This window comes from Phialemonium atrogriseum (genome assembly GCF_030411735.1).
Source record: "Phialemonium atrogriseum strain 8032-3 unplaced genomic scaffold QBC33scaffold_36, whole genome shotgun sequence".
NCBI classification, from domain to species: Eukaryota; Fungi; Ascomycota; class Sordariomycetes; order Cephalothecales; family Cephalothecaceae; genus Phialemonium; species Phialemonium atrogriseum.
Genome location: NW_026848173.1, coordinates 42,609 through 68,490, shown reverse-complemented (window position 1 = coordinate 68,490; position 25,882 = coordinate 42,609). Strand labels below are relative to the sequence as shown.

Here is a 25,882-nt window from a genome sequence, read left to right as displayed (position 1 = left end):
TGTGACTGGTTGGGCACCATCGTCCTCGATCTTTGGGCAACAAGATTCGTGGGGACCCGACTTTCTCCGAAAGAGATGGTGCGATTGAAGCTCTGCCTTACCCCTTCCAGTTAAATCCTTTTTAGCTATGTAATATACGTGCCGGGTTGATGTCGGGTTGATGGAGTGAGAGTATCGAGTATTAGGCTCAGTCTCTCCAAAGTCGAAGGTTAATTAACTGCTGCCTCTCTCCCAGGCAAGACTTCGTTCGTTCTCGAAGCCCAACAATGGTACCTAGAATACATAGCGAAACCAATGGGGATCCATTATTCGCTCCGCTACCAGAACCTGTCAAGTTGGATATTACCATAACGACACGCTGAAGTTGGTTGGTCAGACAGCGAGTCACCTGTGATCCGATGTCGTCTTTCACTCTTCATGTCAGTCACCCTCATGGCCCTTCCAATGACTGTCCGTCAATCCAAAATGTCCCTCAAGATTGAAAGTACAATCCGCTACGTACTCCTTTGTGATACTGTACTGAGGCAACCCGGTCTATGGTGTTAATTATCCGATTTGGAGGCGAGGAGACAAGCTGCGTCGTATGGATTGGATGGTCGGCATGTTTAGCTCAGCATGATATTTACTCTTGGCTTCAGCATCGCATGTGTTTATGATTCCTGTCCAAAAGCAGCCTCGAGCTCCGCGGTTAGGCTCTTCAGAAAGCCCTCGAGGGACGTGGAGAAGTACAGATCAGCGAGATATTCGCCGCGACCCACGCCGGCTAGCTCATTCTGCGGTGGCTGAGCCATTCCACTCCGGAGGAATCCCCGACCTTCAAGGCGTGAAAAGCACACGAGGGGGCCAGAATCGACGCCCAGCGCGAACGGGGTCTGGCCTCAGCTTATGATGGCTGGCTTGCTGCTGTACACTGCAATATTACTGTTCTTGATCTCATAGCGATAGTACGATAGCCATGACGGGGGGTGCCCGGCTACCCGACGTCCGGCCAAGTTTGAAGACAACATCGTCCTGTACGGTAATTTTCTGGTTGTAATGGCTGTTGCAGAGGTAGTCCACGAGCGGTTGGGGGTGGATGTTGTTTAATTATTTTCTTTTTATGTTCAAGGAGGCATTTGGGGGCCTGTTGTGGAGTTAGGCTACCTCTGTTGTCTAGAGTGGCGCTGTTGCTCCTTGCTGAATCCCTAGGGGGATGGACTTCTTTCCTCGTAGATCTGCCGCTGAATACAGAGATAATTTCAGCATCATTATTTTTATCTAGACTTTGCTTTTTGGGACAATCATGCCTATATACGATATGACGTAGCCCCTCGAGATTGTGATCCCATTTGCGACGGGAATTTCTCTGCGGGCATGCGCCATTTGCTCTGTGGGCAGGTGGCCAGGCAACAGCTGCATCGCTGTCACTATTGCCATCGCTGTCATTATTGCTATTCCTAGCAACGGCAATAGCGATGGACAGCAACGGCAGAAGTGATAGGAGTGACAGCAAGAGCGAGAGATGGCAATAGCAATAGCGATAGACAGCAAGTGCCGCCCGTGATGCTCTAACCGCCTGCCCGTGGAGCAAATAGCGCATGCCCCTGGAGAAATTCCCTTTGTGACGACCGTGGAGGCCAAGGACATGTCAAAACTATCTGTACGACGACGCCGGTATCGAGAGCCACCTAGGAAGTTAACAGCGGCAAGCGTATGGCCAGGCAGGACGCTTGGGACGACGAACAGGGTCGAGACAATCTGTATCTACGAATAACGGACCTGCCAGATGCCCCTGGAGGAAATGTCACAGAAGGCAGGGCCGTTTTGGCCGGCCCCTGGCACCATAGACGGAACCATCGGATAAAGACAATGCTCACCGAAATGAGTGGTTGGGAGCTTAGGCCAGTGGGATGTCGAGAGGGCTAGAGCCCGGTGTGATATGACACTCTGGCAGTGTGGTAAGTATGTAGGTAGGTGTCCAAACATGGAGTTCTTGCATGTATCAAGCACGTCGTTCTGCCATCGCTCGCCTTCCAATCGCTGATAGCACGCCGTCCGTCGGTGTGCAGCTGAAGACAGAACTTCTAATCTCCCGAACTTCTCAGCCATTAGCCTTTGCAATGGTGCTTGCGTTGATGATGTTGATATAATGTCTCGGCCCATCCCATCGCGGCCCATTCGTGTGCAGAGGACAGTCCAGCCCGACAACCACGCCGGTCCTGGTCTCCCAGGCTGCTTCCCACTTGCGCTCAGGGGTAACAAGCTAAATGTCCCCAGCTCTTTGTCTACGCCGTACAGGACTTGTGCTGAGCATGGTGAGTCGCGGGGATCAGGGGTACGTGTGCGAAGCGAAGGTGGGTTTCTGGGGGGACGGGACATTGTGTCCATGTAGACACCCCGCAATGGCCATTCTCCAGTCTCCATCCTCAGGTATAACACCTGCCCAGAGAGCCTTCCAGATTGTAGTAGGGAGCGACTGGTTCGTGGGCTGAGAATAGGGGTGAGGAGGCGACCAGAGAACTGTTAGATGTCCAGGCATGTAGCCAATAGTAAACCAACCAGATCCCAACACTCAGGTCATGAATGGTAAAGGACCGGACTTACTCCGACGTGTCCTTAGTACGGATATCCCTTGACTCCTCCCCTTTTGGGAACGAGACCTCAGCTGCCTGCATCTCACCATTCTCTCTGCTGACGGTCTGATGCCTCGACGACGTTATAATGCCCATACTGAAAACTCGCTGTTCCTCGCGGCAGCCCCTGAACGGACGCGGTGGCTGGATCTGGCGTCACAGTTCACGCACTCCGAGATCGACACTGGCCAGCCTGAGCACGGCGGCGTACGATATTGCCATCAGCCGGCAAGTGGGGTGAGGTGTGCACCAAGGGGAACATGCGAGTTGGCAAAGAATAGGTTCGTAAACAACAGTTAAGTGTTGGGGCTTTCCTACGAGAGGGCGCAGTAGGAGGGAAACGGCCGGTGAAGGCAGGATTGCCTGCAAAATGCAATAGAATGTGTCTTACCGGTAGCACATGAAAGCGTCCGCCCCGGTGTTCCTGGCACCAGAGAGGTCGGGCGGTGGTGAGAAAAAGGGGCGGAGACGCTGACAAAAGTAACTTGCAAGGTCCATTTCGGATATTTCCTTGTGTTTTGCACTAACCCGGCCTTGATACACACCGCACTTCTCGGTTAGTAAATAATAATTACGGCAAGTAATTCTTCCCGCGGCACCAATACTACCATGTACATAGTATATCCAGACCCTTGGAGAGACCCCGAGGAGCAAGGGTGGTTATCAGATCCTCCAATATTCTCCCGACCGACCAAACACGAACAAGGACAATACCGGTACCTTGGTGGGAAAGGGGCTTCGACATCGACAAAGTCCCCGCTTGACAACCTGGGAACCTCCTTGGGGGCCAACGGCAAGAAGTAGAACTTCGGCGCCATATGCAATAGACCGTGCTCGAGCTCATGGCAGCATCTGGACTGCGCAAATCGCCAAGTGAGGCTTGAACCTCTATCGAAGGATCCCCCGTTGGAAGATTAGAGTACCTACATACATGTACGCTAGCCAAGACGACCCGCCCGGCGGATATGCGTAGACACTCGCGGGTACGGGAACGACGAGCCGCCCGAGGGACAATTTGGCATTGTCCCGACTTTAGGACTGGTTAAGGAACGCCACTCTGCAGGGTGGGCTAGTTGGTTACCTGCATTGCATGAGTGCTATCGTAATGCAATTATACCTCGCTAGCTATGGCGAATGGGGAAACTGGGAGGCGGAGGCGGGGCCTCCTTGTGGTTGGTACGCTCTTCTGGACTTCATGACAATAATTTCAACCTCAACCTCAGCTTCAGCTGTGGCTTGGTTTCCGCTGGGTCCCCTAGAAATGTGTCAATATCTTCCTTTCCGTGCCGAACCGTGGTTGGGTCTCGGGGTGCAGAGCAACGACTGCGCAATTGCTTGTTTCAAATCTCTCAGCTCAATCCATCAAGTTCATTAAGCGACAAATAATCCAAAAATAAAACAACAGGATTTCCCAGGTTTGTGCAACGAGTGATAATTACGCGCATATAAGCCCCATTTGCACAAAATGAATTCAACCCAGGCATCATCACGTGACCATTCTTGGACCTTGTTCTTGGGTAGAGCACAGACCAGCATATCTTCGAAGGCAGGTATTTGACGTAATGCGATCGAGGATCACTGTTAGCGAGATGAACTGGTCCTCCTTAAGTCCAGACCGCTAGAGGATCTGATCTGCGAATGCTCCAGAGCAAATGTCGCGTAAACCAGACCAGTGGTAGCGCGCCGCCGAACCCCACGTAGCGTATTTCTCTTTCAGAGGTGATCTCCGTACCGGCGACTTGGAATGCTGGGATCATCTCGTGATGTGCGGGACGGAGTCTGGAGTCTCTTCCGCAGGAACGCCCGCAGGCAGCCCGGCCAATAGAACCCGCAGGACGGGCCTTTGGCGTATCCTTACCTTGGAGCGCATCGTTGCATCAGTCGATTTTGATTTTTTTGGCCGTCCGCCGCTAGGACCGCATTCAGCTTTAGCGGCTGAACTGCCTGTCCGTGCTCCTAGCTACAGGAGACCGCCAAGGCGATAATTCCTTCGTATAAACCGGGGTTGGGATGTTAGTGGGAACACATCGGTGGTGCACAGTACCGCCACTTTCCCCCCATGTATCCCTCCCCTGTCGTACTAACGGTTCATTTTTTGGCTGGATGCCGGCGGCAAAGGAAAATGATCAACGAACAGCAGTCCATCCCCATTAATAGGGCTGGTAAATCCACTGGAACCAGGTTAGTCGGTTTTTGTTGTCGCCACGGTCCTTGCTGGGGACGCCAGCACCTCGACAGCAGCCCATCCGAACACCACACTCCACACCTACCTCTCCATCCTCATGTCACAGAGGCATCATGTCGTCGTCGGCCTCCCTCCCGTCGGCCTCATCGACTCCGCCGCCAGAGGTAACCATGCTTCCTTCGGACGGTGATCGGACCGGAACAGTGATTGCTGCTTCCGTTGTCTTCTGGTTTCTCGGAGCGGTCGCCGTCAGTCTCCGGTTCTATGCCCGGGCAAAGATTGTCCGCGTCCTGGGAGCGGAGGACTGGACCATGCTTGGCTCGCTGGTTAGTTTTGGCCCTTTGGGAAAGCTGCTGGTCGGCAGATCTTGGTAGTTTCCGTGCTGATTCCGATGGTACAGTTCTTCGCCACGGGCGTGAGCGTTGTCCAGATAATAAGTTCGTCCCCTCGGCACCTACCGCCTTTCCAAACTCGGGACGAAGCTAACCAATCGCAGTGACCACAGTTGGATGGGGAACACACGTCTGGACCATCCCCTCGGACAACTTCATCGCGATTCAGAAGGTCAGTCTCGCCTTGGGCCCACGAATTTCGCCCTCCCAGCACACCAATATTCACCTATACTGACTCGAGTCCAGTTGACACTGAGCCTGATCCTCGTCTATCAGATCAGCCTCGTCTTCACCAAGATGTCCATCCTATTCCTGTACCTCCGGATCCTTACATACCACCACGCGAGATGGGCCGTCTACGCGTTGATGGCCGTCGTCATCATCTACAACCTCTGGGGCATCATCAGCGAGCTGACGGTCTGCACCCCGCTCGAGAAGCTGTTCCAGATGGAGGAGTATGACGCCTGCCATCCCGTCAGCTTCACCTGGGCGAGTGTGGCCCTCCACATCGCCACCGACTTCCTGATCTTCTTCCTCCCGATCCCGGTCTTCTTCAGGCTAAAGATGCCGGCGCGGGAGAAGATCACCGTCGTCATCCTGTTTAGCTTGGGTTTCTTGTGAGTAGTAGCCGCCTCTCTCTCCACACATACACACACACACACACACACACACACACCATCTGCATGTTTTGGTGGCGCCCGCAGGCTCCCGCCCCCCGTTCTCGACCAATTAGCCCGCTAACACCCCACCCCTCTTACAGTGCCTGCGTCATCTCCATCCTGCGGGCAGTCTGGGTCACCCAACAGGCAAGATCCCAAGATGTCACGTGGGATTTCGTCCCCATCTCGGTGTGGAATGTCGTCGAGGTGAACATGGTGATATTCTGCGCCTGCGGGATGACCTACAAGCCGCTGATCGCCAAGTTTTGGCCTCGGTGGTTCACCCCGCCAGAGAAGTCGGGAGACGTGAGCCCTTCCGACAACGGGCAGTAGCAGGGTCTGGGGCCGGCGTTGCTTTGGGCGTTTGCTTTGGGAGGACTGGCTGGATATTTACGGGATATTAAAGCGACATTAAAGGGATACCCGGCGGTGGGATATTAGGGGCGCATCTGATTGATCATCATCGTCGCAATACTAATCGTGGACCATCCAATTATCAAGGGGAACAACATGCATACCAGACACACCAACTCCTCCGCAACAATCCTCAACCCATTCTCAGACTCATCCACGCTTCCCACGGTATACCCCCGACCATGGAAATATACCACCCCCACAGCCTTTCCCCTCTTCCTCTCCCTCTCCGCCGATGAAGGGCAAAGGATCCTCACGGGGATGGATCCGTGGGGTCCGCGGACGACGGCGAACTCCACGCCACCTCCGATGGGGTTGACGCCCCCGGGGGGCCACGGCGTGGATGCCCAGCACCTCGAGGTGGTGCCGCCGCTCGACGGTGAACTTGACGCCGCCCAGCTGAAGCTGTGGGCGTTGACCGCAGGAAGGAGGTTATCTCGGCGCCGAGGACAGTGCGGGTGCCCTCTTTGGGGAACTTGGGCTTGGATTCTGGCATGGGATGATGGGTTTTCCGTCAATGGTAGCAAGAACACTGCTGGGAGTTCACGAGTCTGTTCTGGGTGATTCGATGTCTGTTTTTACAGGTACAGTACCTAGGGAGCATCCCCTTCGGTGGTGACCAGGTCGTACGATAATAAATACGTCATCGTACTCTGTATATGCCTGTGAATGTTGTCCTGCACAACCCCCTCTCGGGTGAGTTTCAAGACCCTCGGCCAATTTTCTGCCGCATCCTCTCCATACATGGATCGCGCCGTTGCGGACGGATCGTGCCGTCGCTCTAGGGGGTGGATTGGGTGGTCACGATAATGTGGAGAACCCGCCTGCTGGAAAAAGTTCACATGGCTAAGGCAACCGGGGCTATCCCTGGAGCACATTGAGGTAAACTGGGGGGGGAAGCAACACTACCAGATAAGCTTGCTTGGGAAAACTGACACGAAACAGATCATCGGGATAGACGGGGTTGCCTTGCCTTGTGATTCCCTTTTTTTTATCGGGAAGAACCAACTTTAAACGCCACTTTCCATGCAAGTCGCTTTACATGATTATGATACACAAGACGGGCAGACAAGGATACATGGATATATATACACACGCTTCCGAGGCAACCAACCCCTTACTTGGACAAGAACTTCTGGAAGACGGATTGGTCGATGATCACGTTCCCGACGGCGCGGAGCCTCTTCCTCCCCTCCTTCTGCTTCTCCAGCAGCTTCCTCCGCCGCGAGATGTCGCTAGCGTGCAGCTTGGCGAGGACGTCCTTGCGGAACGGCTTGATTGTCTCGCGCGCGACGACGCGCTTGCCCACCGCGGCCTGGATAATGATTTCTTGCGTAGGGAGAGAAGTGTTAGCACGTGGTTGACGGTTTAATAATAAAAAAAGGGGGGGGGGACAATAAATCGAGGGAGACATACCAAACATCTGCCGGTCGACGTGCTCCTTGAACTTGCCGACCCAGTGCCTCCCCAGCCTCTCGACCTGGGTCGAGTGCACGACGCGCGTGACGGCGTCGACGGGGTGCTTGTTGACGAGCAGGCTGAGCTTGACGAGGTGGCTCTCCCGCCAGCCGGCGTCCTCGTAGTCGAGGGTGGCATACCCCTTCGTGGCGCCCTTGAGCTTGCCAAACAGGTCGTCGACGAGGCTAGCCGTCGGCAGCTCGTACCGCAGGATCACCTGCGTCGCGTGGAAGAAGTCGATGCCCTGCTGCGCGCCGCGCGCCGACTCGCACAGCTCAATGACCCGCCCCAGGTACTCCTCGGGCAGCGTCATGGTGGCCCGCACGACGGGCTCGTACACGGTCGCGGACCGGATGCGCGACTCCTCGGGCTCGGGGAACTCGGCCGGGTTGGTGATGACCGTCTCGGTGCCGTCGCGCCACACGACGCGGCTCGGCACCGCCGGCTCCGTGATGATCAGGTCGGCGCCGTGCTCCTGGCGCAGGCGGTCCTGGAAGACGGAGCAGTGCAGGCTGCCCAGGAAGCCGAGCCGCCAGCCCGCGCCCAGCGCCTCCGAGTGGTCCTTGTGCAGTGTCACGCTGCGATCATTGAGCACCAGCTGGTTGATGCTGTCAGCCAGCTTGCCGTAGTTGCCCTGGTCCGTCGGGAACGCCGCCACGAACACCATGGGCTTCGGCTCCTCGAACCCGGGGTACGCCTCCACCCTCGCCTCGCTGCCCACCGTCGTGAACGTGTCGCCCGTCTTGGCGTCCTGTATCCGCCTCATGCCCGGGTTGAAGTACACGTACCCGACCTGCCCCGCCCGCAGCATCGTCTGCGGCACCTGGTTGGGGTACTGCACCCCCACCTCCCCGACAGTGTACTTGTTCCGCGTCGCGAAGCTGACCAGCTGGTCCCCCGGCTTGACCGTGCCGTCAAACACCCTCACCAGCAGCACCACCCCCTTGAACGTGTCATACCAGCTATCCACCAGCAGCATCCTCAGCGGCGCATCCACATTCCCGACGGGCGCAGGCACCCTCTCCACAACCGCAGCAAGCACCTCACCGACCCCCATCCCCGTCTTGGCACTGACCCGCACGGCCCTCTCGCCGCGCTCGCCGACGTCGATGTCGAACCCCACCCGCAGCTGGTCGACCGCCCTCTCGACATCGGCGGTCGGCAGGTCGACCTTGTTGACGACGGGCACGACGGCCAGGCCTTGGGCCGAGGCGAGGTAGAAGTTGGCCACCGTCTGCGCCTGCACGCCCTGCGACGCGTCGACCAGCAGCACGGCCCCGCCGCACGACGCGTACGACCGCGTCACCTCGGCGCGGAAGTCGACGTGGCCCGGCGTGTCCACCAGGTGCAGCAGGTAGTCGAGCCCGTCGGCCGGGTGCCGGTACAGCATCGTGCACGTCTGCGCCTTGACCGTGATGCCGCGCTCGCGCTCCACGTCGAGCTTGTCCTGTTTTTGGGGGGCCGGCCGTGGTTAGCTGGGGGGCTGTCTTGGGGGGGGGGGAGGGGGATCTGCCGGAACGGGGGGCTGCGTGCGGGGGAGACGGGGGCGGGTTGGAGGAAGGGACATGAAAGCTGGACGGCTGGAGAGGAGCGGTGTCAACGCACAAGGATCTGTTTGTTCCCATCACTCGCACTGATAGTGCCCGTCAGCTCCAGCAGGCGGTCGCTCAGCGTGCTCTTGCCGTGGTCGATGTGTGCGACGATGCAGAAGTTGCGATAGCGATCGAGCGGGATGGCCGCGATGCGCTCCTCGAGCTCCGAGGGCGTGGGCCTGCCCTTTTCCCTGCTCGTTGTGCTGTAGCTCCTCGGTGCCACAACTGGCGAATGACTCCTGGAGGGCTTCGGGCTCGGGATCAGGCCATTCGCGAGGTGTTGGAGGCTCCGATGGGCGGCCTGCGGGTAGGCTGGGGCGAGGAGGCGGCTACCGAGGACCGGCGAGGCGGCGAGGCGGCGTCGGCATTGCAGGTGCAGACATGGTCGCACGAAGGCGTCGAGACCCGTAACGCCACGCATCCAATTGGCGATTTTGGGGTCATAGATCGCGGGCGTTTTTGGGCGTAACTGGTCGCAGAATCGGGCTTCGGATTTGCACATATCCTTTCGATCAAGCTCAATTTTGAGCTTGTCAAAAATTGTCCGTGCTTATCTTATCGGCGTATCTTATCAAAGTCTCGGTTCTCATTGCTGCGTGCACTTCGTCTCTACCTCCTCTGCCAACCAACCTACCTATAAATCTTCGAAAATGGTACATATATACCCTTCTGTATGACAGTATATAAACAATCCAGATCCATCAAATCGTGTGAAAAGCTCTGGCACGATACTTCCACTTTCCCGTGGTGTTCGCCGCTGGCCATGCCAACAGCCGCCTGTACCTGTGTGTGCCTGTGTTTGTGTGTGTATGTGCTCGATCCTCCGCAGACCAACATATCCAGTCGTCAATGGGGTATCAAAATATTAGGGTATTGAGCCCTTGAAAACCAGTCTCCCCTGATTTCTCTCTCTCTCTCTCTCTCTCTCTCTCTTCATCCTTGACCCTCTTCACCCCCCTCTAGACGAGCACCCACTCGCTCCCCCTCTTGATGAACTTGTCCAGCAGCATCATGAGATCCGTCAGCACGAAGCGACAGATGTAGAACCCAAAGAACTCGGCCGCGTGTCTGGTGCACAGTTCGAGGCCCACCTGCGTCTTGTCCGCGTGTCGGAGGCCGGGATCTTCAACCTGCCTAGCGATTTGATCTGCGAGCTTCTGTTAGCATCCATTTTTTGGTCACACACCCACCCCATCATCCCAAGGAGATGCTCGTAAATGGGAGAGGGCAAAAAGTGAAATGACTCACCGACTGTCTGCGCGGCGTCGAACAACTTCGCCAGCGACGCCATATACTGTGCATTCGGGCCCCCAAACTGCGCACTGCCAACATCCCTTTTGGGGACCCGGCGCGCCGGATGGTTCGTCATTGGCAGACTAGGGAGGAGCGTGTCCTTGCCGCCCGTCCCGTCTATGGGAGTGGTCGAGTTCGAGTTGGAGCTCCCGCCGCTGCCGCCCTTGCCCGAGTACGCCGCGCCGCTGGCCAGGGCCGCCGAGCTGTTCTTGCTCCGCAGCCGCCGCCACGAGAAGCTGCTGCCCTTGCCGCCGACGCTCGCCGACCGGGGCACCGCCGCCGCCGACTCGCTGCTGTCCACCCCGCTCGCCTCCTTAAACAGGGAGCTCGCGCCCTGGACGCCGACGTCGCTCCCCAGCTTGCGCGTCAGCGCGGCCTGCACCTGTTCCAGGAGGCCCTCGAGGGACTGCATCTCCTCGAGCACCGCGTCGGCGTCGCACGTGTCGACGCGGGAGAGGTTCTGCAGCGCCGCCGTGAGCAAGTCGCAGTTCGAGATCTTATCCTCCACGTTCTTTAGCTTCACGCCCTTGACCCGCCACACGTCTCGCGGGACAAAAAGCTTGCTGCTCAGATACCCGCCGCGGGGGTGGCACAGGGTCTGGTATAGACACCGCATGAGCCAGAATGGCCGGAGCATGACCTCCGTCGGACAGGGCTCGAGCGGAGCAGGCGAGTCTGTGAGCAGCGGATCAGGCGATCCGGGGCTCTGGGGCGAGTGGAAGTCGCTCTCGAACAAGTACAGTCCCCCTGTAGAGGTACTGTTGACCCGATCCTTGAATGCAGCAGCGAGTGGGGGAGGGAGATTCGGCAGCGCCGGGAGGCGGGTGCTCAATGGCGTCCCTGGAGAGAGATCAGACGCATCGTCGATGTTCGACATTGACAGGTTTCGCGACCTTAGACTCTTTAAGCTCGAAGACGAGAAGTTCTTCCTCAAGAGCGGCCGCGATACCGATGGCGATCCGGACCGTCCTTCCGCATCATTCGTCAGACTCGTTGGAAACGGGGGGGTGGCTAGTGCGGCACCGGGATCTCCCAAGTTCGCCCCCGGAACCGGGGAAGGCGCCGGCCTCGCTGACTGGGGCCCGCCAGTTCTGTTCGGCCCCGCAGAGAGGGCTTGTCTCTGCTGGACAATGTATCCCGCAGTCTTCGGCTGCGTAGAGGTGGGTCCGCCCGTTGCAGATGTGGGCGGCTGGAGTTTAGTCGTCTCGATCTTGAGCTGCTTTGCATTCTGGCCTGACAGTCGCCGACTCCGCACGCCCTGGCCGTTCGAGCTGAACGAGCTTTGGGAGGCGGCTGAAAGTGGCGTCCCGGGGGTTCCGGGCAGGAGTGGTAAGGCCTGGGTCGGGGGCGGTGGTGGCCGTTGGGTCGGAGGCTTGGAATGACTCGACATGATCGCATCCTCACTCACAGTGGTGAGAATCGTCGTGGCGGTTGGGGGATTGGAGCCCATGGAACTGTGGAACGTGCGGCTTGTCGCCCAGCTCGAGTCCGACTCCCGCGGGACGGCCGCCTTGGACTGCGGGCCAAAGGCAAAGTGCTCGATGGCATAGCCTTGGGTCATCTCCTCCAATAGCCTTTCCTCCTCTTCGGAATCGTTGCCGTCGTAGAAGTCCTCCATCACTGTCGACTGGTCCTGTTGTTGCCGTAGTTCCTCGTCCTCGAGCTGCTGCTGAAGCCGTAAGCGTTTCTCGCGTTCGTTTGCCAGCTCCAACGCCTCGCGTTCAGACTCTCGAACCCGCTCCCGCGCAAGCTGCACGCGTCTCAGCGCCTTTGCTACGGCATCCTCGGGTTGTTCCTCGTAAGTCTCCTTGCCGTGATCCGCGAGATTATCCGGTTCGTATCCCTCGTCGTAGGCAGCCTCGATAGCATCGTCCAACGCAGCATCGAATTCGGCCTCCGTATTGCCACTTACCGGGCGGATATGCTTCCTCCTGATCCGCAGAGACGAGGAGCGGGAATGGACGGACGAAGCCGACGAGCCCCCGGACTCATCGATGGGGTCTAGCCACGATACCGACTCGTGGCTGAGGCCGCGCTGGTGCATCATTGCACCAGGAGCCGGAGCTAATCTGTTTGTCGAGGAGATCTCGCCGCGGAAGGGGGGATCGTCGGGCACCTGCTCAGCGGGTTTGGCGGGAGAGTATGGCCTTCGTGGTGATAAGGGTGGGGGCAGGTAGGTATTGCGAGTCGGTTGTAGGGCCAGTCCATTATCAATGCCGCGCGGAGGCCGGGACAAGTTCGTTGGGGGGGATTGTTGTTGTTGGTCTGAGAGGTAGGACGAGGGGCCGTCCCACATCTCGTCGACGCCCGGATAGGCCGCCGCGTCTGTGCTTGGCTTTCGTCTCGGCGCGGGTGCTGCAACCGAGTAACTGGGTATTGTTTGAGCGTCTCTGCCATTGTATCGGTCTCGGCCAACTCTCGTGGCAGTGGCGGTCTCGATAACTGCTTCTTCGTCGTCGTCGATCGCTATTCCGACGTCCAAGTTCGGCTGCGCATTGCCTGGGGGCCGTCGCGGGAGGGCTTTCTCGTCCTGAGGGGGTCCTGGAATTTGTTGATCAAGCTCTTCTATCCTACTAGTGTATGTCTTGTACTGTTTGCAAGAGACCTGAGGTTAGAATGGTGTGATGAGGAAACGTTACGCGAAAGCTTGTCCGGAGTTGACTCACAATGGCCTCGAGCTTCTTTCGATCCTCCTCTCCAGCCGTCCTCGCAAGGACCTGCTGGAGCAGTTCGCAAGCTTCTGAATAAGCCCTTCTTGCGCCTTCTGTGTTCTGAGCGTTGTCGAGCTGTACGGCCATGTTCGCCTTTTGCAATGCCTTGGAGAGCATGGCTTTCTGAGACGGATGCTTGCCGGAGCGGTCCCGACTCTTGGATTGCGATGTCGTATCACTGTTGCTTCTCGTTCCCCCCGATCGACTGCGCGAGTGACCCCCATTCTCGCCGTTTGGGTTATACAGCATCTTGGTGCTCTGTGGGACGCTCCCTGGGAGAGCAAATCCTGTGCTACTACTTATGCGGTCTGAGAGAACCGATGTGTCCCCTGGGTTTGAACCTGAACCATTCCCCCGGTGGAATCCCGCGTCGTCGCTGGCGCTGCGAGTGGGAGCTTCTCGTTGAGGTCTGGGCGGAGGTAATGATGCGGGAGAATTACCACCTTGGAAATCGCGTTCCAGCGAAGGTAGGCTGGCGATTTGAGGGAGTGCCTGGAACGGTGGGACGGTCACGGGCGATTCCTGGCGGACTCGGCTCGAGGCAGGCGGTCGAACAGTTGCACCCGATGCCGCGGGCGGGCTCTTGTGCAGCTTCCTCGGCGAACTTTGTACCCCTCCGACGATATCCACGCTCGTATTCCGGGAGCGGCCGAAGCTCGAGGACTTTTGATGGCCGGTAGGGGAGGCTCGGCTCGATGTCGTCGAGGCGGACCAGCGATTGAGGTTGCGGATGCCGTCGGTCGGGCCGCCGACGCTACTCGCGCGCGAGGAAAGCCTCGGCGGCGGGGGATCGAGATCGTTCAGCAAGACAATGGGCTGTGCAGCATTGAACGGGTTCTGGAATGTCGGCTTCTGGTGCGGGTGGGGGTGCGGCTGCGGCTGCTCAGACGACTCGGGGGCTATTCTCGGCGGGGGAAGCAGCGACGAGGTTCGCGGGAGGGAGGCGGCGGAAAAGGTCTGGGCGGGGAGGGCAATGGTGGAAGCTATGTGTTGACTATTAGGATGTGCTGTATTGGCGGCAGATCTGTTATTAGAAGCCGAGCTGTAATAATGGTTCCTGCTGGCGGTGGCCGTGGAGTTGGCGGCGGGTCTCGGGGCGACAGACTTGGGCGACAGAGAGTTGTAGCGATGGTCCGATAGTGTTGTCGTCGCGGGCGGTGTGCTCGACAGTGCTGGAGCGGTCCGGGCTGGGTTCGAGATCGCGGCGACAACTGTTGGGGGCGAGGGCATAGCTAGCAGCGTGATATCCTCCTGCCTCGGCAGTTCCCTTCCCTTCCCAGCGGCGGTCCCTACGGAGTAGGAGACCAAGGCAGCGAGTGCAAGAATGAACAATTCAGCCGGAGGGACGGCTCGGAGGATTGTTTCTCGTCAGCGTCAGTGTCAGGGGCAGGCGGAGACTAGGCCGCTCTAGGCCGCTCTCTCGGGTTTCCGGGGGCGTCGCAGCCTGGCTTTGGCTCAATTCGGTCTGTCGGTTCTGTCGGCGGCCAAGGAGATCGCGAGATTCAAGTTGTGTGATGGGGTTTTTAGCCAAAGAAACCGAACCCTTGGCCAAAGGGGGTAATTGCTTGGGTTGCTGCTGCTGGGTAGTTGTGGTGGTAGTGGTGGAGGTATGAAGTATTCCCGTACCAGTGCTGGTAGTGCGAGGTACTACCGCAGTACTAGTAGTCCGCTGCTAGTTGTGGGGCTTGGCTGCTCTGGCGCCTGTCTTCCAGGAACAAAATGGTCTCACATAATGTTTTTCTCAGACCCACAAGTTGGAATTTTCTGACGAGAAAAAGGAATATTCGCACCAGAGACAATAGTAGGTAATTTAGTAGGCAGTCTGGATTCAATGCGATTCAATAAGTCAGATTCGTTGAGATACTTCGCCAGTGCCTCCCCTTTAAATTGGCGGCTTCCGAGGCTCCATGGCCAATACTGTTGTGCTGCTGGCATTGGCTCTCTGAAAATGGCCCAAGGTGATAATGTGGACAGTGGCGTTGGAATCGTGGGATTCCTCTGCAGGGGTGCATCGTGTCCTTGGGCAATCGTCAAGGGACGAGTGGGCCTCTGATTGGATAGCTTCGAGAGAAGAAATGTCCGACTTGTCCCCACCATTTTGGCACTACCAGAGCCCCCACAAAACGGTAATGATTCTTGTTAGATCTGCATCTAATCTACCTACTGGTTACAGTAGGTACAGTACATACATACCTACATACTGCACCTGCGCTCTATAACGTACCGCCTGTCGTCAGTGGGTGGCATCAAAAAGGGGTTCCAACCATGCAATTGCGATATGAACATGCCTCTTTCCGAGGATCAACATCTCCCTTCCCCCCCTCCAATACAGAGTCATATGATATGTCTTGCATTTGATTGTACTCGAAGAGGCTCCGCAAACCGCCCACATTCCATTCCATTCCCCATCATCCCTGGCACAAACGGCGGCGGCCTTCTCCGGCAGCAGGCTTCTTCCATTTCTGACAGCCCAAACGCGTGCCGTTTCAAGCCTCTCTTCCACGATACATTCCGCACGAGGCTTAAATTGTCTGTAGGGCAGACAAAGTCGGGGTATCCCTGGCAGGCTGGCATGGCTGGCATATCTTCATACAAACTGCAATACTCCATTGTCTTCTTTACAATTGCGTCACAGGCAGGAGCCAGTCCCACATTCCCCATTCCCAAACTTTTGACCGTGACAAACAGCCAGCCCATCCATCCATCTCCAAACGTGTTTCCAAAACGACTGTCATTACCCAGCACATGGACCAGCAGCTTCTCAGACGGCGGCTACCCACATGGCGAGGTAGATCGGTCGTTGAGCCAGCTTTACCCCTCGTGCTAGATTAGGCAGATGAGGCAATCAGGTCAGATCATGGCCCATCATCCGCGGCTGGAGGAACAGCATCGCATCGATCGCCGCCTCTCCCGCTGGCTCTCGCGCAATACCTCACCTTCGGTTCGGGATCGAATCATCCTTGGGGTCTGGTGACAGCTCTGGCATTGACGGATTGCCCATCAGCAGAGACGGTTGCAGCTCCACGTATCTCTGTTCTGCCAGATCCTGCAATCGTCATGCTATTTTTTAAGGTGACGTGACCAGGAGGAGAAACAGACTGTCCATCATCACCCGCCAGGATGGATGTGTGCCACCAGCTCTCCTTGTTTCAACCTCCAGGTGGGCCCCCGTCCTGACGTCGTGCTCGGGCCCGTACCGCTAATCGTGCTTGGATTCTTCGCAAGTCATCGACAATTCGCTTAGGTAGTTTCTGTCAAACAAAGCCTTTGCTCTAACTGTTTCCCCGAGCGTTCACCGTGCGTCGAGAGAAGCACAGCGCCCTCACCTCGGGCTCGGGCAGGGGGTCAGTGCATTGATAACTGCCACATCTGTTTCTCTCTCCCATCATGATCAGTGTTTCTCAATTGGATTCCAGCACACCAAACTACGGCCTTCCTTATGGTGCAACCTCGATTGGGAAACCACATTTTCTGCTCTTTCTCGCGTCGACTCCCAGATCGTCGGTCGAGGCAAGGGTGGGAAACACTGCAGAGAGAGAGCATTGATGATGCATGCCGTTGACAGAAGCATGCATGCTTGGTGATTAATGGACATCGTCACCTCATATGAGAATCCCATGACTTCGAACCCCCGCGTTCGTGGTTTCTTGTGTATGCACCAACCCCCAGTCTGCCATGCTCTTCCAAGTGATACGGTGGTGTGCTGCCACCGATGAACCTCATCACGTCCTGACATGACGTCGAAATAGGTCGGATGTTTTGCGACGACGGTGAAAAACCGCCCCATGGGCTATGTATGCTTATGTGCACCATATACATCTAGTTCTACTGCGGTAGTGCAGAAGGCCAATCCCACCCCAACGCCCATGCAAGAAGATCCCATCCCTGCGCCCATCAACCCATTGCCCGACCCGGGTGTCGTACATAGGTATGTATATATAACCAAACACTGATATGAAACCAATAAATAAGGTAGAACTCCTTATCTTTGTCATTGCTCGTCGCCGTCATTGCCGTCGTCGCCGTTGTTGCCGTCGTCCTTGGGTTGTAAAGGTTTCTGGCCATAGACAAAGTATCTGCGTGAAGGACCCCCCCCCAATGGTCAGCCAGATCCGCTTCCTTCCCGGCAACCTAAGGTAGGGAAAAGGGGGAAAGCACTCACGTCAGGAAATAGAAATGCACCCCCAGGTTCTTGATATCCTTCCTCACATCCACAAGCAGCAGCTCCACCTCCTCAGCCGTCATGCCGAGCCCCCTCGTGAAGATGGTCATACTGACGGCGTGTATGCCATCGAGGAAGTTAGTCATCTGCCACAGCCCGAGCAGCTTCTGCTCGCGGCCGCGCGGCCACGCGTTCCCCGGGATGGCGAGCCTCTCCTCGACGACGTTGACGAACCCGGCGTCCTCCATCAGGCGCTTGTACCGCCGCGGCGCCAGCATGTCGCGGCCCAGGCGCCCGCCCCCCTCAATGTACAGGCGCACCCAGCGCTCCAGCGCCGTGCCCGCCAGCGTGTCGTCGACGCACTGCAGCTGGCAGTAGTAGTCCTGCCACTCGAGCCACCCACCCGGCGACAGGTGCTCGAGCGCGGAGTCGATCACCCGCCGGTGCGACTTGAAGGTGTGGAACATGAGGCGCAGGTGGATGAAGTCGAAGGGCTGCGAGTAGACCCACTCGTCTTCCGCGTCGTCTACTTCGAAGTGGCAGTTCGCGGGGACGCTGTTGGTGGAGAGGGAAGACGGAGAACGCCGGTCAGCTCGAGAAAGACGCAATAAAAATGTCAAGGGGAAATGGGACGTAGGTAGGATGTGAGAAAAAGGGGGAGCAGGGAAGCTTCATTGGGGTTGTCGGCACGTACTACTCTGGCTGTATCGGGCTGAGATCAGTCCCGAGGACGTCGGCTGAAGGGTTCTGCGTTGCTAAGGTAAGGGCGGCAGATGTCAGCAAGAGCTGGCCAGAGAGCAAGAGGGCTGGCCAAGCAAGCTGCGAAGCCAGAAACGATTGGGGGTCACGGATCTTCCTACCAAACTCGATGGCCCAGATACCGGTACCCGTCCCGATATCTAGAACGGACTGCGGGTTCTCAATGGGTGCCAGGTTCAGCTTGCCCTTGAGAAGCATGAGGAACACTGCATGTTGTAGATCTGTTGTGATACCATTAGCTGTCCGCAGAGTGGTGGTGGAATGTGGAGCCAATGGCCCAAGACGAGCCAGCCTTACCCAGACGGTCCTGCTCAATCTTTTTGCAATCAAAGTCAACCGAGTCAGCCATGCGTCTCCGTGCATCCCCAACCTTGATTTAATCTAAGACTCACGGGATCATTCGGCATCCAATAACCTAAGCAGGGAGAGTCAACAACCAGTGCAGGAACAAACGCTCTTCAATGTGTACTTACGGCCTTGCTTATATTTATGGAATGTCCTTCCATGCTCCTGGACGAACTCGTATATACTAGATCTCACAGATGTCGTCGACATGCTTTAATAAGTGTCAGTTCCGAAGGCGTAAAGTCCAATCCAGAGGGATGCGAGCGACTCACCTCCCCGAGAGATCGCCCATGGCCGAGTCGGTGTCCGAATCAACCTGCAGTTCCATTAGCGGCCGATCGGCAATGCCGGGCTGGGCGGGTGGGATAAGCTCACGCTGAATCCCGTGGAGAACTGGCTCATGTTACTCAGGGATGAGAGCTCCGGGTCATGCGGGGAGCCCTCCCGCTGCGGGTCATCGTCACCAGGAGGCAGATACTGCTGCTCCACGGGTTCGCGCCCGGGCTCGGGCTCCAACTCCACCTGGACATCGGCGGGGTGTTTCTCGCCGGGCGGCTCCTCGCCAGAAGCCATGTTGGGCCGACGGCGGTCGGGATAGGGTAGGGTAGGGTAGGGTAGGTGGTCAATGAAGTCGGCAGGCAGCGCGACACTGAGGAGTGTAGCTGCTTCTCCTCGCTTCTCGTCCACCACGTGGCATTTGAGCCTCACCGGTCTGTCATAAGAGCAAAAAAGCGGGATTCCGACGTCACCGACTTGGTACGTAACACGAAAAGGGGACCCTGAAAAAACAGTGTGTGAAACGGAATGAAGGGTCCACGTCGCAACCAGGTAGGTGGGAGGAAGGAAAGCGGCGATGAGCTATTATTAACACAGGACTGGAAAGCTGGGGGATCCGAGAAGGGAAGAGAGGTTGGCCGAGGAGGGCAAGTCAAACGTGTTGACACCAACGCGAGTATATTAAGTGGGAAGATCCCATGGCATTGCCATTCCGAAAGTAGCACTCTAGAGGTCCACCACCCTCAAACCTCCATTCAATTCCAATTCCAGTCTCACGCGCCATCCCCACCTCCTCCGCCCCCTCCCCTCCACAATTGAATCTTCAACCCGTTCCACAACGGACAACGGACATCGGGACGTCGCATTGCATGGTGGTGGCGGGTGGCTCATCGATCTGAATGGCCGCTGCACGTCAGTCATCCAGGGTGGCCTGCAGAAGCGAGGCGATTTGGTTCGTGGGACACGGCCCTCCCAAGCGAAGGATGGGACAAAAACGGGAGGTAAGAAGCGAAAGGAATGGGAAGGATGATTGAGGAAGAGGAGGGCCAAGAACAAATATAAAATAAATCATAAAAACTAAAACCAAAACCAAAACCAAAACCAATTCGACTGTTAGGTTCCATGTTACAGGCTCCTTTTTCCCACTCGCAATTGGCCAAGAAGTCGTTGTTTCCATGGATCTTGCCTTCATGATCTTCCCTTGGACGACATTCGGAAGATCCCGACCAGCCTCCTCAAAAGGGCAATTCAATTGAATTTGACCACACAGTCGTCACGTGACAGTCACTCGATATCACTCCCGTCCATCCAATGATGCACGAGCCCTTTTGCTTCACCGGTCCATATGGGCTGCATAGCGGCGTCAGGGGTGGAAATTAACGTCTCCCTCCCGCTTCGTGGCTGCTTTCCTAGCGCCTGGAGACATCGGAAGGCGCATGCATCAATTCCTGTTCGCAGGTTTCAGCTCCAAACTAGAAGAGCGCTGCCGTGCATGGTAAAAGGTGTAGCCTTCGTAAGGCAGGCTGGCTGGCGGTTCTACCTCCAAGCTCCCACCAGCAAGGGTACAAATAGGAGTCGTGATTTGACCCCCCAGAGCACTGATCCACGAGAGCCTCAGCTAGCTGGGTAACTAGGTAGGTAGTCCAGACTGTGGGCGGCCGACTGAGGGACGAAGAGAAAGCAATATCAAAGGCCGAAGGTCAAGCGAAAGTTTTATTCCCCTTCGAGCCAATGCATGACTCTATGCGAATCCCCGTTTTCTCCATCAACACCACCCCATGCCTATCGACGACGCGGGGCGCCAGATGATCATGATCAATGATCATTCGCAGAGTCCATCGGATGGGTATCTCCTCCGCCCATTCGCAACGCCACCAACTCCCTTCTCCCCTTCCCCCCAGCGATCACTATCTATTTCTGTACTCTTCTAAAGAAGTACACGTAAGCAAACTTCTTCATCTCCTCCACGTCGACGACCTCGACCACTTTCTCGTCGTTGAACAAGACCCACGATGGCTGGTCGACGTTGGCAAGCTGCTTGCGAATGAAAGCAACGTAGTGTCTATGAAAAACGCATCAGCCATCACCATCAGTAGATTCATCATGAAGCAGCAAACTCACCCAGCGTGGATGCTCGTCCCCTTGTGGCAGACAATCGACTGCAGCTTGAACGGAGCGGGCAGATCACTACTGCCCGCGAGGGCATCCGGCGCCTTGCTCTCGGCGGCCGCTGCAGGGCCCTCGTCGTCGCCGAACAGCCCCTGGTCGTCGGGGTGGCTGAACAGCCATTCAACCGCCCGCTCGACGTCGCCCCCCGTCTCGCGCAGCGCCTTCTTTGCCTGCGGCGCCCCGAATCCCATCGCGCCTAGCATCTCGATCTTCTCCGGGTCCGCCGCCGCCGCCGCAGCCGCCGCACCTCCGCTACCGCCACCGCCGCCGCCGAGGTCGACCGGCGTGTCAATGTCCGGGTCTTCCATGTGCCCAAAGAGCCACTCCATCGCGGTGTTGGCGTCGCTGTTGCCCGTGGCGTGCAGCGCCTTCTCGCAGCGCACCCTCGGGAAGCCCATGCCCTCCAGCTGCGCAAGTGCCTCGGCGTTGGGGACAAACGCCGGCGCCCCTCCACCTGCGCCGGCGCCCTCGTCCTCGGGCAGGGCCTCTTCGTCAGGCTGCTGGCCCTTGGAGAGATAGTCGTCCATGAGGAATGCGTCGTCGCTTACGATGACCGGGACGTCAACTTTGACGGGGACCCAGTTGACGACGGCCATTTTATGGGCGTTCACGACGAGGACTTCTGGGAAGGTCTTGAAGAGCGTGCGCTTGGTGAAGCCGTCCTTGCTGCTGCAGGACACACAGGTCAGCTCGACAACCTCTTCCGAGGTGAGGTTGTCGAGGCACGTCTTGAGCGTTACGGGTTTGTACTTGGGCTCTTCGTCGCCCTCGGCGGGTAGCTTCTCCAGGGGGATTTCGATGAAGATGCTGTCCTGCTCGGTGCTGCTATAGCGGACCTTCTTGCAGCTGAGGCACTGGAGCCGCTGCTCTAGGACGAAGCGGAAAGGAAGGGTAGGGTCTGCCGTCGAAGCGGGGTGTACCGATCGCGTGACAAGCTTCATAAGATGCTGGAAAAACTCGAAAGCATCTTGCTGACGCATAGTAGAGAACTCGGCGTGGCCTCGGCCGATGAGATGTTTGAGCATCGCAGGGGCGAGGCCTTTTTGGTGTGGGACCTCGGCCGTGTGCTCAGAGGCGATGACATCCGAGTCCGGTTTGGAATATCGCCCGCTCAGGAGACCATCCGCCATCTTGCGGAGCTGGGTCTCAAGATCCTGAGCAGGGTCCGAGACGGTAGGAAGGTCCTCGCTTATTTGGAAATACCGTCGCTGGAAGGATGGCATGTCGAACAGGCACTGGAGCATACTTGCGAGGTAGCAGCTGTTGCCCAGATTCTTGAGCCCCGTGAGGCCGGGTCCGAAGACCGGCTTGAGCTCCTTTCCGTCTTCGGTCGTCATCGAGAACTCCCACCGCAAGTTCTGCTCAATCTGCATCTCTGTTAAGCTCTTCTCCGTCTTCTGTCTCTCGGATAGTATGATGCCCCAGTTTGCCAGATGCGTTGCGAGGTCCTCGTCGATTCGCTCGTCGTCGCAGGTGTAGCAGTAGACGTCAGCCGTGCCCTCGGGGGTGATCGATCCCAGCTTCACAGCAACACCGTGGTGCGTCCCGGTGGCGTGCGACAACGCATGAGAGTTGCCCCCAACACCACCGAACTGGGCTCGTCCGCATCCCAAGTTGCCGCACTCCAAGCACAGCCACAAGTTCTCCTTGAGATCGCAGCTGGAACAGTGGCCCAGGTCTTGGGACTCGATCTTCCGCGGAGGGCCTTGCTGAAGTGTCAGGACGTGCTCGCAACTGGTGAGCTCCTGCTCCCAGGCTTTAACCTCCTCTTTCCGGGAGAATGTGTTCGCCTTCATGATGCCATCAACCGTGGCAGCGAGCTTCGGGTTGCTCGTGTCCATGTTATCGATCCCGCATTCAAGGCACTTCACAGCAAGGGTAGTGTCGTAGCGGTCGGTTTCGGTCTCTGCCGCAATGGCAAGCTTCGACATCTTGGCGGGGGGCTCATCACGGACGACGACTTTGCGGGTCCGACGGATGTTAAGGGCAAGAGGGTGGCCCAAGAGAACGTTGTGAAGGTTTGCATGGTGTCGGTCGCCGGCACAGCCGCCGTTGAAGCACTGGAGGCAGACATCTAGACCGGCAGCATCGTCCTAAAAAACGTGCCGTTAGAAGGTATTATAAGCACAGAGCTGGTTCGGAAGAGTAATGACGGGTGGGCGGTGGCATCGAGCAGCCACCAGAGAGATAGGGAGCACTTACAATCGAATCAAAACATTGCGTGCAGTCCTCCCTGTAAACTGACTGGGCCGGAGTAGGAGGGCTGAGGGCTAGGGCAACGTCAGTTTAAGCTCCATATTCAAAGTCGGAGGGAGGCGGGAAGAGGAGCTTACACAGCGATTCAACGTGAGTGCAGGCCATGGTTGTTGACCAGCTTCCCAATAAATTGTCGGCGATGTTGTATTGTATCGAATCTTGGTGTGAAAACCGGGGCATTAAAACTATGTGAGATCAAGCTGTCTCGGGTGAAGCTGAGCTCTGGGGTAAGGCACTCCAACGAGGCTGGAGGGGCAACGGTACCCAGGCTGCAACCCCGCGGTGGACTTTGGAGGTTATCGGTCACTAACAGAATGCGCTGGGGTTGCAAGGAAACAATGGTAAAGCATGCTAAAAGAAATTCACTTTACAAAGATAAGCTCCACTTCTATGGATATACACTGTACGAATACGTCATTCCTAATAGGTAGGTAGGTAAACAAAAGCCCCGCCATACCTAGGTCCAGACACGGACCACGGAGTATATATCGTGCCGAGAACCCATTGTTACGTAAGTATGGGGTCCTCAGGCAGTCACCATCTCTTATCAGATCCGCTCTCGCCTTATCTCCGCGACTTTGTGGAGACTCGCCCGAAACCAGCGACGTCGCTATGATTTCATCCTTGGCGATTTCGGTCGATTTAGCCACTCGGATTGGACTGACAGCCGAGCCCCGAGATCGCTTCTCCCCCATTCGCCATTTCTGTGAAAAGAGGACCCGCACTTCTTGACCCCAAGCTTTCTTCGGGCTTCCCACTACTTATTTTGCCATCGTGACTCGGAATTGAAAGCATTCGAATCTTTCCCTCAACACTCTTTCGCGAAAACCTTGACCAGCTTTCGTGTATCGCGATATCATCAAATTATCAAACATTATCTCCCACAACCGTCACGATGCTGTCCAGAACCATCCGCACGCTCTCCCGACGGGCACTGTCAACGCCTCTCCGCCCGTCCACTCTCACAACAACTCCCCGTGTGCTCGCACCGGCCGCTTCCATCGGTGCAACCCGCCAGTATCACGAGAAGGTGATTGACCACTACGCCCGGCCGCGGAATGTCGGGTCGATGGACAAGAAGGACCTCGACGTGGGTACCGGGCTGGTGGGTGCTCCGGCCTGCGGCGACGTCATGAAACTCCAGATCCGCGTGGACCCCGACACAAATACCATCGCCGACGTCAAGTTCAAGACTTTCGGGTGCGGGTCGGCTATTGCGAGCTCTAGTTACCTGACCGAACTGGTGCGGGGCATGACGCTGGACCAGGCGAGCAAGGTGAAGAACACACAGATTGCACAGGAACTCTGCCTGCCTCCCATCAAACGTGAGTGAATTTCGACTTCTACATTTTGATATATGTTCTGTTCCGTTATGGTCTAACGGTTTATCAGTCCACTGCTCCATGCTTGCCGAGGATGCCATCAAGTCGGCCATCTCCAACTACTACACCAAGAACCCGAATGCGAAGTCTACGAATCTCGGCGGTACCGAGATCAAGATTGACTCGGCGGCAGCTCCTGCTGCGGCGGCGTAATGCTTGAGGGCCGAGGAATATCAGATTGGTTGCCGAGAAGAGGCGTGAAGGAAGGCGAAGTCTTGGAGACAGTGCGTGATAGGCGAGGAAGATGATGCAAGCGGGTCCTTGGGGACTCATCCTTGGGAATTCACAGGCCGCCATTTGGCAATCGACTTCGGAAGGATCGGGCAAACGAGTATCTCATCAAGGGGACTTCTCTCTGGTTGGAGTTCAGGTCTGGGGAGCTAACTGCTTCTTCTCCTTTTGGTCTGTTGGAGCCAAAAGCCCCGGGGGTAAATTCCCCCATGTAAAGTGCATAGCAAAGATAAAATCAAGACAAAAACAATGAAAGTCGCCACCACTTGGTCCGCACGGTGTTGGTTGTGTTGGGTGTGACGGGAGGTTTCTGCAGTTGGAACAGCCACGGGCACCAACAACATCCGGGCAGAGCCAAAGACTCCAACGATGTCCAATCCGGTATTGGACACGATTGAGGTTTGACACAAAGGGGGTCGTGTCTCGGAGCCGAGCGGATTACCTGCATTCTCCCCAAAAATCGGGGATACTGGATGTTGCTCGGCCGTCCCCGGACCTGCCCCTCCCTAGTCATCCCTCTGCCCCTGAACAAGAGGCAAGTGGTTCATGCCTATACAATACAGACACAGCGGTGAGTAAGCGCAAACTTGTCACGAAATGCCATGAAACTGGGCAGTAGGAATACGGTGGTGTTTTGTTCCTCGACCTGCCGGTGACCTCTGTATCCAAGGATCGCCGACAGGTTGTCAACAACCTCCGCATATCGCCGGCGGAGGCATGGCCCTTGTAAAGTAGGGGCAACTCGGGGCCTCCAAATGAGTGTTAAAGCGCTATCTTGGGTGAGCTGCCACACTCGTAAGCCCGACGGTGTGGCACCAGCTATCTCTCGCCCCATGTCTGGTCTGAGGGGGCGTCGGATAAAACAACATCTTCAATTCCAATCGTATTTCTTCCTCAATTAGGTACAACCACGTATCGACAATGAATGCCCGCGGCAAATGTAAGGATGAGATCATTGAGTATGTATACTAATAATGCGCGTCACC

The 25,882-nt window shown here is 56.8% G+C and overlaps 5 protein-coding genes across 5 annotated transcripts; 2 read left to right on the top strand and 3 right to left on the bottom strand.

The window, feature by feature from the left end:
- Positions 1–4,754: 4,754 nt before the first annotated feature.
- QBC33DRAFT_253227 (uncharacterized protein) lies at positions 4,755–6,270 on the top strand. The gene is made up of 5 exons (XM_060423023.1): positions 4,755–5,123; positions 5,198–5,234; positions 5,294–5,361; positions 5,436–5,806; positions 5,950–6,270. Exons 1-5 carry the CDS (start codon positions 4,911–4,913, stop codon positions 6,179–6,181), a joined length of 921 nt encoding a protein of 306 aa, XP_060279104.1. The 5' UTR covers positions 4,755–4,910; the 3' UTR covers positions 6,182–6,270.
- Positions 6,271–7,379: 1,109 nt separating this feature from the next.
- On the bottom strand, positions 7,380–14,546 carry QBC33DRAFT_460434 (uncharacterized protein; the record flags this gene model as incomplete). Its single annotated transcript, XM_060424988.1, has 7 exons — positions 7,380–7,591; positions 7,679–9,167; positions 9,326–9,613; positions 10,341–10,459; positions 10,561–12,901; positions 12,968–13,195; positions 13,272–14,546. The coding sequence occupies 7 exons, from the start codon at positions 14,544–14,546 to the stop codon at positions 7,380–7,382; spliced, it is 5,952 nt and encodes a 1,983-aa protein (XP_060279103.1).
- Positions 14,547–17,205: 2,659 nt separating this feature from the next.
- QBC33DRAFT_253190 (S-adenosyl-L-methionine-dependent methyltransferase) lies at positions 17,206–19,270 on the bottom strand. The gene is made up of 8 exons (XM_060423022.1): positions 18,958–19,270; positions 18,855–18,898; positions 18,711–18,793; positions 18,630–18,652; positions 18,535–18,553; positions 18,173–18,458; positions 17,479–18,033; positions 17,206–17,392 (listed from the first exon to the last, which is right to left on the bottom strand). The coding sequence occupies exons 1-8, from the start codon at positions 19,153–19,155 to the stop codon at positions 17,308–17,310; spliced, it is 1,293 nt and encodes a 430-aa protein (XP_060279102.1). The 5' UTR covers positions 19,156–19,270; the 3' UTR covers positions 17,206–17,307.
- Positions 19,271–20,769: 1,499 nt separating this feature from the next.
- On the bottom strand, positions 20,770–23,388 carry QBC33DRAFT_563299 (putative ubiquitin carboxyl-terminal hydrolase; the record flags this gene model as incomplete). Its single annotated transcript, XM_060430266.1, has 4 exons — positions 20,770–20,920; positions 20,980–23,120; positions 23,230–23,297; positions 23,361–23,388. The coding sequence occupies 4 exons, from the start codon at positions 23,386–23,388 to the stop codon at positions 20,770–20,772; spliced, it is 2,388 nt and encodes a 795-aa protein (XP_060279101.1).
- A 605-nt stretch (positions 23,389–23,993) lies between these two features.
- On the top strand, positions 23,994–25,170 carry QBC33DRAFT_550881 (NifU-like N terminal domain-containing protein). Its single transcript, XM_060429122.1, has 2 exons — positions 23,994–24,608; positions 24,676–25,170. Exons 1-2 carry the CDS (start codon positions 24,179–24,181, stop codon positions 24,816–24,818), a joined length of 573 nt encoding a protein of 190 aa, XP_060279100.1. The 5' UTR covers positions 23,994–24,178; the 3' UTR covers positions 24,819–25,170.
- Positions 25,171–25,882: the final 712 nt, after the last annotated feature.

Excerpts from the sequence above, each read along its gene's own strand:
- QBC33DRAFT_253227 (XM_060423023.1), top strand. The coding sequence starts at position 4,911 with ATGTCGTCGTCGGCCTCCCTCCCGTCGGCCTCATCGACTCCGCCGCCA. Across the intron at positions 5,235-5,293 it reads GAGCGTTGTCCAGATAATAA|TGACCACAGTTGGATGGGGA; the intron begins GTTCGTCCCCTC and ends AACCAATCGCAG. Across the intron at positions 5,362-5,435 it reads ACTTCATCGCGATTCAGAAG|TTGACACTGAGCCTGATCCT; the intron begins GTCAGTCTCGCC and ends ACTCGAGTCCAG.
- QBC33DRAFT_253190 (XM_060423022.1), bottom strand. The coding sequence starts at position 19,155 with ATGGCTTCTGGCGAGGAGCCGCCCGGCGAGAAACACCCCGCCGATGTC. Across the intron at positions 18,653-18,710 it reads CCATAAATATAAGCAAGGCC|GTTATTGGATGCCGAATGAT; the intron begins GTAAGTACACAT and ends CTCCCTGCTTAG. Across the intron at positions 18,034-18,172 it reads AGCCCGATACAGCCAGAGTA|CGTCCCCGCGAACTGCCACT; the intron begins GTACGTGCCGAC and ends CTCCACCAACAG.
- QBC33DRAFT_550881 (XM_060429122.1), top strand. The coding sequence starts at position 24,179 with ATGCTGTCCAGAACCATCCGCACGCTCTCCCGACGGGCACTGTCAACG. Across the intron at positions 24,609-24,675 it reads CTGCCTGCCTCCCATCAAAC|TCCACTGCTCCATGCTTGCC; the intron begins GTGAGTGAATTT and ends ACGGTTTATCAG.